Below are 10,509 nucleotides of genomic sequence, written 5' to 3'. Positions count from 1 at the left end.
TTACTCTTCCTTCATATTGACCGATGTGAAGCTCAAATTTTTATTGCGTTTTTCTAATTTTTTTCCTGTTTTTTTTTTCTTCAATCGTTCCTCTTTTTTTTTGGCGCTGACTTCCGGCGACAACAGACGTGTTATGAATGTTTACCTATTATTATTAATATTATTATTATTATTATTACTATTATTATTATTATTATTATTATTATTATTATTATTATTATTATTATTATTTTCTTTTAATTATTATTATTATTATTATTATTATTATTATTATTATTAGTAGTAGTAGTAGTAGTAGTAGTAGTAGTAGTATTATTATTATTATTATTATTATTATTATTATTATTATATTATTATTATTATTATTATTATTACTATTATTATTATTATTATTATTATTATTATTATTATTATTATTATTATTATTATTATTATTATTATTATACAATATGAATCAATGTGTGTGTTTTTCTTTTCATTGCAGTTAACACTGACTAAATTCAGAAAGAAAGAACATCAAGCAGTAAAAGCTCCCGTCTCATCAGACCCCAGCCATCTTATCAGTTTGAAATAGAAACAATATTATTATTTTAAAAACTTTCGATTCTTATGAAATTATAATCTTCAAGACACATTTGTCGCCAGGTTACTTCCGGTATTGGGGGGAAAAAATAAAAAGTGGGTCAGGAACTCGTCACCTCTGACCTTCTTCTGCTCCTTACCCGGTCAGCGGAAGTTGGTACAACTTTGTAAACAAATAGAGTATATAAAGATAATACACAAGACCGTGTTCTTTCTGCTATTCTTTGGCTGACTCTGACATTCACTCATTGGTTTGTTTGTACTACCTCAAGTCGTTGTCAAGAAAACGAGGTCGGGTCACTTCAGGGGAATTTCGTCCATTGAAACAAACAATACTCACTTACAAAATTATTCAATACAATACCTAAGAAGAGCTGAATTATACCCAATAGTGTGGCCTTTGGTGGTGCCCTGTCACAGTGATAAAAAAATTGATATGCATTAGTAGGATATAAAGTACAAGATATCAATTATGAAATAAACATAAATTATTATTCATCGAATTCGAACTTAAGAGTGATCTAATTCCCTCTCAACACAGTTCTTAAAAACGTTGACATTTCTCGCAGTTCTTGAAGAGGCCTGGAGAGAGTTCTAAAAAATCCACAAGCAAGGACTAAGTCGAACCATCAACAGAGATTCATTAGATTTCGTTACATTCTTTTTAACGTTTGCCAAAACAGATTTGACGTTAGCATTGGCCGTTTATTCATCGTAAAAGAGGAAAAATAATAATAAACAAATAAATAAATAATTGATCAACAGAAGTGCATTTTATACGAGATCAAAAGAAGTTGTTAGAATTTTTAAAAGCTAACATAATAATAAATAGCAAAGATATTTGATTTGATCATATTAATCACACGAAAAGTAAATAATAACAACAACATTTAAATAATAATATAAACAATAACAATATCAACAACAACAACAACAACAACAGAAACAATAAGGTTATAATACGTTGTTAATATATCATTTTATCAATTCTTCGAAACTCAAAATACAAACGTAATTGATGATGAAAGCAAACAGAAACTAATTTAATTTGTATTCCATTACAAAGTCTCACAGGGAGAATCGCACTAAATTTTACTTATAAACTAAGAAGTATAGAACACACGATATTCAGTTCAACACGGCATCAAAACAGACCGAAAAGAAAATAGAAAAGAAATTAGAATTATTGCTATTAACACGTCATAACGAATTAGTCGTTGAAGAGATATATCAAAATAGATTGGCTAATAACCATTCACAACAAAGACTTAAAAAGTTAATGAATGATTGTTTTGAGAAACGGAGAATGGCATAGTAAAATCCAAACCGCCAGCATAAATCAAAAATCAAAACATAGCATTGAACTTTCTATGCTAAGTCATATCAGTACACGGTGAAAATACATCGTTGGAAGAAGGAGATTTGTTACTCAAGGACGAAAATCTACATCCCTAAGACAATCAAAGCTGATCCTTTGAGAAGTGGAATTGGGAACAGAACAGAAACGAAGTGAATCAACTGATTTTGAGGAAACACAGTTCTAGACAAAATAATATGGGCCCTACACTTCTTTCCCTTTCCAACTGTAATCCTCTTCACGTGACATTCTATCTCCACGTCGCCATGTTGTGTGTCCATACCATCAGTTCTTGCCACATAGAATCCAAGGAATCATATTTGATCATGGAAGGGTAAGTCAATTCTTTTCTGATGTATTCTTTAAAACAATAACAACAAAAAAGTATTTGAAATTTTGGCCAGAAAACTCGTCCTTCAAATATCGATCGATTAAAATGACGCTAATCTTGATGGGAGGATAAAGAAATCTAAAAGCTGGGACTTCCGTTTTGTTTGGTTTGTTTTGTTTTCGGGTGTGGGGGGGGGGGGGTGTTGTTTTTTCAACGGAGGGTTGTTTTCACTTTACTGGGTTATTTTGTAGTTGGTGTGCAATATGTTTGTTTGTTTGTTTGTTTTTCTTTTCTTTTCATTTTGGTTTTTGATATTTTTTGATGGGGGGGGGGGGGGTGTTGTTTATCTTATTATTATTATTATTATTATTATTTATTATTATTATTATTATTATTATTATTATTATTATTATTATTATTATTATTATTATTTATTATTATTATTATTATTATTATTATTATTTATTATTATTATTATTATTATTATTATTATTATTATTATTATTATTATTATTATTATTATTATATTATTATTATTATTATTATTATTATTATTATTATTATATTATTATTATTATTATTATTATTATTATTTATTATATATTATTATTATTATTATTATTATTATTATTATTATTATTATTATTATATTATTATTATTATTATTATTATTGGGTGGGGGGCTTTATGAAACAAAAGTCAGTCTTCTTCTAAAGTGTCTTCTTTGAAGCATTCATGGTAACTCAAATGACAGCTAAAATTCAATCTTACCCCTCTCCTTCCCAACCAAGGGAAATCGTCATATACAGCCAACATTTTTCTCGTTCTCATTTATTCTTTTGATCACAAAATATAAAGGATTTATTATAGTGGTTACAAAAAAACTCGTCACTCTTTTGTGCGGCTATGTGGTCTAGTTGTATGACACTCGCTTTCAAATCGACAGGTCCTAGGTTCGAGCCTCGCTCTGCTCATATTTGAGTCCTTGGAAAAGACTCTTTAGTCACATTTTCTTACCGTACTCATGTGTAAAATGAGTACCTGATCGTTAACAGCGTTGTCTCTGTCGGAAAACGATTCCAATATCGCCTAACAGGCGGCATATCTCGTTCTACACTTTACGTTTTGTTGTTGGTCAGGGACCCCTTGTAAAGTGTTTTGGGCACATTTAGAGGATGTGCTAAATAAAAGCTCAATTTATCTTATTTGTTTTTGTTTTTGTTTTGTTTGTGTTTTTTTTTTGTTGTTGTTTTGTTTGTTTGTTTTTTGTTTTGTTTTGTTTTACTTTGTTTTGTTGGGGTTTTTTTGTACAACTCGCTTTTGTGTTTAAGTGAAAAAAGTCAAATTTTTTTGGTTGGGTATCCACGTGTACATATATGCAGGTCTGACATCCGAACCCACTTATGGGCCAGGTTTAACATTGTTGTTATGGACAATATTGTGCGTCATTTTTATAGATTGTCATGACAACAATGAGCCTATAAGGAACTGAGTTATCAGACCTGCAGATAAGCGCACGACGGTGGGTGGAAAATTTGGAGGAAAATCCTGAAAATTGTTGGTAAGGAGAGAATAAAGCATCAGACTCACCCCAACGTGTTACCGTTTTGAGACGATCTGTCACATATCTTGATTATCTTTCTTGTCCATCTGTTGTCCTCCAGATACAACACGGAGCTATTGTCATACAACGTGTGTGTAGACAACACCACCATACACGCTACCAGACCAACACGTGTACCCCCACGGTATGTTTGGGGGTTTTTTTTTCCATTCTTCGTCTTAGCAGTTTGATAACACACTCCGACACACCTATACGTCTACTGTCAGAATCGAGGCAATTTGATAACACACTCGTACGCACCAAAATGTCTACTAACTGTCAGAATCGAGGCAATTTGATAACACACTCGTGCGCACCAAAATGTCTACTAACTGTCAGAATCGAGGCAATTTGATAACACACTCGTGCGCACCAAAATGTCTACTAACTGTCAGAATCGAGGCAATTTGATAACACACTCGTACGCACCAAAACTGCCAGAATCTAAGTAATTTGATAACACACTCCCACACCAAAATGTCTAGTACCAGAATCTGAACAATTTGATAACACACTCTCCCACACATCAAATGTCTAGTGCCAGAATCTGAACAATTTGATAACACACTCTCCCACACATCAAATGTCTAGTGCCAGAATCTGAACAATTTGATAACACACTCCTACACATCACTATGTCTACTGTCAGAATCTGATCAATGTAAAAGTCTACTTAAAAAATTGAGCTTTTATATAGCGCAATATCAACTAAACGGGCTCAACAGCAACAAGTAACATATAGAACGAGACATGACGCCTGTTAGGCAATATTGCCTTTTTTCCGACAGAGACAACGCTGTTAACGACCAGGTACTCATTTTACACATGAGTACGGTGAGAGAATGTGAGTAAAGCGTCGTTTCCAAGGACTTAACTATGCACCGATCGAGGCTCGAACCCATGAGCTTCCGATCCGAAAGCAAGTGTCTTACCACAAGGCCACATAGCTGCACATAGACCTTATGCAGTAAAAGTCAACTAGCATGTTAAAAGAGGAAAATTCATAAATATAGAAATAATGCTCGCTAACAATGTGATTGATTATTCAACAGGTTAAAAACTTGATTCAACGACTTTTCATGATTAGGGGTGGAATAAAATACGACTCTTTCACTCTTGCTTTTTGGAATTTCGGACGTCTTCCCGACCGCTGCACGAGCTTATGAGTGCGCGTTGGGACCAAAGTTCCAATTCCGAAACACAAGAATGTAAGAAATCATTTATTCTACCCCTCAATCAATTCCGATTTCCTCATCTCTGAGTAAAAGACATTTTCAAAAAATATTGAAATAATACTTTTTATTTTAAAATCTAATTTTAGTGAAATTTAACGTTTGATAATCTGACGTCACAAATTATTATTGTAAACTTGATATCATTACGCGTTACTATTTAGGGAGAGGGGTGGAATAATAAAAGATTCTAATACTTTTTGGAATTACGGACGTGTTCCTGACCGCTGCACGAGCTTGAAAACAAAATTCGAATTCCAAAACGCAAGAGTGTAAGAAATCTTTTATTCTACCCCTCAATCGATTCCGATTTCGTCATCTATGAGTAAAAGACATTTTCAAATATATTAAAATGATATCTACCTCTTTTTTTTCAATAATAAAATGTTAGTGAAATTTAACGTATGATTGATAATCTGACGTCACAAATTATTATTGTAAACTCGATATCATTACGCGTTACTATTTAGGGAGAGGGTGAAATAATGTGTTTGTTTTCTTGTTGTTTCAATCTACAGAAGACAAATTTTCTTGCGACGCTGTTGTGGTTGTCGTGTGTCGGGTGCTTCAACAAGAACGGTAAGAAGATCATAAGAACCATCCAAGAACAAATAAATATGTGACCCCTCGCTTCCAAACGGTATTATATCGGGATTATTAAGATGCTAAAAATGGAATTTGTAGCCAGAAATATCAGACTTAGGTTGAGTTTGTATGTTTTATTGAGAAGAATGAATATCATATTTCAGGGTACCAATACTATTAATTCATATCATTGACCAGTTTAGCGTTAATTTCGGCTTTTTAGCATCTGGTTCATCCCGACAAAATACAGTTTTGAGACGATGAGTCACATATGTCTTTGTTAGATATTTAACCAGTTGCCTGCCGCACTCAGGAAAGACAATTTGGCCAGAAAACTCGCCCTTCAAATATCGATCGACTTAAACAACCCTCATCTTGGCAAAAACTCTCAAACCTGAGACTTCAAGGAAGACTTTGTGAGGTCCCATGTTTGAGAAATTTTGCCAAGGTGAGGGTCATTTAGATAGATCCATATTTGAAGGACGAGTTTTTTCTGGCCAAATTTTTTAATGCATCTTTTTCTAGAGTACCACAATTAACTGTCAATGTGATTTTGTTTTCACTAATATTAGAAAAATATCGATTGTATTTAGATCCATGTGTGTTTATTTGCAAGCTTCCTAAAAATAAATACTCAACATTACAGACGTTGACGACCACCATAAGAAAGTGTAAAGTGAAGTACGATGAAAGGTATTTCTGGGTGGGGTTTCCGACCTCCCATAGTGGGCAGGGAGGTACTTGCTGCTGTGTCTTCTATCCCCATGTATCTTTCTGTCTTTGTCTTGAAATGAGATTACTTAGTTTTATCCTGACCCTGGTCGGAGTCCTTGGGTGGGAGGGAAACAGTCGAATGTATAGTTATAGTTTTTGGAGATGATATTTTCTTCCTTGTAAATCATCTCTCTTTCTACTTTTTTGTTATTATTATAAAGATATGATTCGTAAACATTTGAGTTTAATACTCTGAATGGGAACATGTGCTGGTGTCCGGTTGAGACTTTCAGGTGATCTCAAAGTAAGTACACTGATACTCTGCTCTTGGAATCTACATCTGTTCCCTATTTGAAACATTTTCCCCTTTTCTTACTTTTTCCTCAAGTCCTTTTAATTCTAAGTCTAGAATGTTTTTACTATCCAATTTTCTTCCAATTTACTCGCGCTGATTTGACCCAAATTTGTTTAAAGCGCCGTAAAACGATTAAAAACAAAGAAACAGATGAATGATATTTGTTTTGTTTTGTTTTTACTTTTTTCAACGCTTAGGCTGTAGAGAAAAAATGTTTATACATCAACTTGATCTTTCGTGGGGCTATTTGGTGTAGTGGTATGACACTCGCTTTCGGATCGGAAGGTCCTTGGTTCGAGCCTCGCTCGGCGCATAGTTGAGTCCTTGGAAAAGGCTCTCTACTCACATTCTCTCATCGCACTCAGGTGTAAACTGGCCGTTAACCGGGTTGTCTCTGTCGGGAAAAAATTGTAAATTCGCCTAACAGGCGTCATGTCTCGTTCTACGTGTTACGTGTTGCTGTTGGTCGGGGCCCCTTTGTAAAGCGTTTTGAGCACGTTTAGTGGATATTGCACTATATAAAAGGTAGGATATTTTTTTTCTATAAGATTTTGTATTTTGTAATATCCATGCATTAATTTGATATTTTCTTTTGTTTGCATTAACAATTATATATTTACATTTGCAAAATCAACAGGGTATTTGTAAATCTTCTGCCTGTTTGTTCTTGGTTATTTATAATTTAGCTTATGATATCTTTAGGTTATGATTTTGATTTACATTTGTACTATTTTTGTTAGATTGCTTGTTTTTTTTTTTTGTTTCAGCGGTCTCTCATATAACCTCAATTGTGTTGGAAGAGACCTAAAGCAACAATCAAACAAAAAACAGTTCTTTTGACCTATGAAACCATTAATGATTATGATATGATATGATATGAAATAGTGATAGATTTACTTGTGGGATCAATAAACATGTTTGATTTTTACCCTGCTGAGTCCAAGTAAAGAAAACCGACTGTTCACTTTCTTTTAGTGAATTGTGACGTAATATTTGAGGAATTTTCCGGCAATGTTTTGGTGAAATCTACGCTTTTTGTTTCGTTTGCATTTTTCGCGTGTGTGTGCTTTTGTTGTTCTTTTGTTTTGTTTTTTGTTGGGTTTATTTTTTTTTGTATTTTGTTTCGTTTGCTTTGTTTTGTTTTGTTTTTTGTTTTGTTTTCTTTTCTTTTCTTTTGTTTTTCTTCTTTTTTTTCTTTTTTTTTTCGGCCAGGATTTTAACACACCTCTGTTAGTTAGAAAGTAATAACACTGTGTGTAAGGTTATTTGTTCATTTATTTTTATTTGGCACAATAGTGTTCAACAGTCATGACATCACTTCCTTCGTAAAGACGCAGAGCAACTGGTTCTAAACTAATGGAACAATGGCGGATGCCATTATTTCTATCACTGCCCTTCTTCGACGAGCATAAAAGCGTATCCAGAGGAGGAAAACATTATAAATCTGATCATGTTTTGACTTTTATACATTTGATAACATAACATGTGAAAAAGTTCTAGCCAGCATGAAGAATAAAGAGTACCTACCGATTTTCTTTGTTTAGAACCAAGCTGTTGGTTGCTGGGCGGACGTGACATCAGACTATTGAATCCTATTGTGATGGTTGAGATTTGACCCGACATAGTATCATTTAATAACACAATGTGTCACACATAAAAATGTACGACTTCCGCCACGGCATCGTTAGATGCCCATCGCCTAGGCATTCCATGAAGGAATATAATATATCCATCAAACAAGATGTCTGATGTCAACAGAAATCACCCATGTTGTCCAAAGTAAGTAAATTGGGGGTTAATAAACTTGCCAAAGGAGAAAAAAGAACGTGCCTGAAGGGCAGCTTGAAACCGAGACCTTTCGGGTCAAGGTGCAATTCCTTCACCACAGTAGGCCACTTCGCCCTGAGATTTCGGGACCCCCTGATCTCGACATAATTTACAGTTTTTATACCTCCAGTCACATTTTCATTTCAATTCATTATTATCTTTTTTTCACAGATTGAGTTGGAAACGGTGAGTTGGCCTAGAGAGACCCATTTATTCTACTATACAGACATCCGACAGTGTCAGTGTATTCAGTGTAACATCACGATGTATGCTCATCACCGGTACCTTCGTGAACTCATTATCTAGGTCGTGGGGATCCAATAATATTTCCCAAAAAATGCCCATAGCCTTAGGTTCATAAAGTCATTCTCTAGGTCAGGAGTATTCAATGTTATTACAAGAAACGCCCATTACCCAAACCCTTGGTGAACCATCTGACTAGGTCAGGAGTATTCAATGTTATTACAAGAAACGCCCATTACCCAAACCCTTGGTGAACCATCTGACTAGGTCAGGAGTATTCAATGTTATTACAAGAAACGCCCATTGCCCATACCCTGCTGAACCATCTGACTAGGTCAGGAGTATTCAATGTTATTACAAGAAACGCCCATTACCCAAACCCTTGGTGAACCATCTGACTAGGTCAGGAGTATTCAATGTTATTATAAGAAACGCCCATTACCCAAACCCTTGGTGAACCATCTGACTAGGTCAGGAGAATTCAATGTTATTATAAGAAACGCCCATTACCCAAACCCTTGGTGAACCACCTGACTAGGTCAGTACAAGAAACGCACATTACCCATACCTGCTGATCCATCTGACGAGGTCAGGAGTATTCAATGTTATTACAAGAAACGCCCATTACCCAAACCCTTGGTGAACCATCTGACTAGGTCAGGAGAATTCAATGTTATTACAAGAAATACCCATTACCCAAACCCTTGGTGAACCATCTGACTAGGTCAGGAGAATTCAATGTTATTATAAGAAACGCCCATTACCCAAACCCTTGGTGAACCACCTGACTAGGTCAGTACAAGAAACGCACATTACCCAAACCCTTGGTGAACCACCTGACTAGGTCAGTACAAGAAACGCCCATTACCCAAACCCTTGGTGAACCATCTGACTAGGTCAGTACAAGAAACGCCCATTACCCAAACCCTTGGTGAACCACCTGACTAGGTCAGTACAAGAAACGCCCATTACCCAAACCCTTGGTGAACCATCTGACTAGGTCAGGAGTATTCAATGTTATTACAGTTCACTCAGCTTAATCGCACATCGTTTAATCGCACACTCTGCTTATTAGCTAAAAATTCCCGAAAATAGGATTTTTTTTTCTATATAATCGCTCCGCTTAACCGCTACACGTTGATTGGAGTGACAACCAACAGCCACATGAAATCAACGATGCTTTTCACGTTCCACACAACTTTTTGGTCAGAGCATTCGATCAATTCGTAACAATGGACAACAATATACCCATCAGCGGTGAACTGACATCTCAGGAACTACTGGATTCCTTTCAGCCACACAAAAGACAATGCGTAGATAATGAAGATGAGGATGAGTCATCGGAATGTGACACACGACCCCTGACAAACACTGAAAAACTTGACATGGTAGACAAACTAAGCCACTTCATCCAAGAAGAACGCTTGACAGACGATCTACATAGGCGAGATTGGAGACAAATGTTTATAAACAGCTTGCACAGAATAGAATGCAATCAATGCTTCACGATAACTGTTCTAACAAACAATAATGTAACATTTTGTTGTCGATAAAATATGAAAAATAAAAGATTTTTTTTAAAGAAGAAAAATATTTTAAAGAAATGAATAATAGAAAGAAAGCTCAGATTCAAACATTTCTCAATATGTATATATAATAAAACGGAGCCGACCATCAAAA

At 34.8% G+C, this 10,509-nt stretch overlaps 1 protein-coding gene across 1 annotated transcript in view; it reads left to right on the top strand.

The window, feature by feature from the left end:
* Positions 1-10,509, top strand: part of LOC144980495 (uncharacterized) — a 15,314-nt gene extending 4,805 nt beyond the window's left edge. The window contains exons 2-6 of the mRNA XM_078928117.1: positions 485-2,273; positions 3,935-4,018; positions 5,624-5,684; positions 8,758-9,238; positions 9,423-10,509. Of these exons, the coding sequence (XP_078784243.1) occupies positions 2,137-2,273; positions 3,935-4,018; positions 5,624-5,684; positions 8,758-8,892 (417 nt within the window). The 5' untranslated portion in view covers positions 485-2,136 and the 3' untranslated portion in view covers positions 8,893-9,238; positions 9,423-10,509. The remainder of the gene's footprint in view (positions 1-484; positions 2,274-3,934; positions 4,019-5,623; positions 5,685-8,757; positions 9,239-9,422) is intronic.

This window comes from Berghia stephanieae, chromosome 10 (genome assembly GCF_034508935.2).
Source record: "Berghia stephanieae isolate SIO BIC M18660-M18661 chromosome 10, UCSD_Bste_1.3, whole genome shotgun sequence".
Classification (NCBI taxonomy): Eukaryota; Metazoa; Mollusca; class Gastropoda; order Nudibranchia; family Aeolidiidae; genus Berghia; species Berghia stephanieae.
Note: the sequence above shows the minus strand (reverse complement) of the source record. Positions and strands in the feature narration are given on the sequence as shown.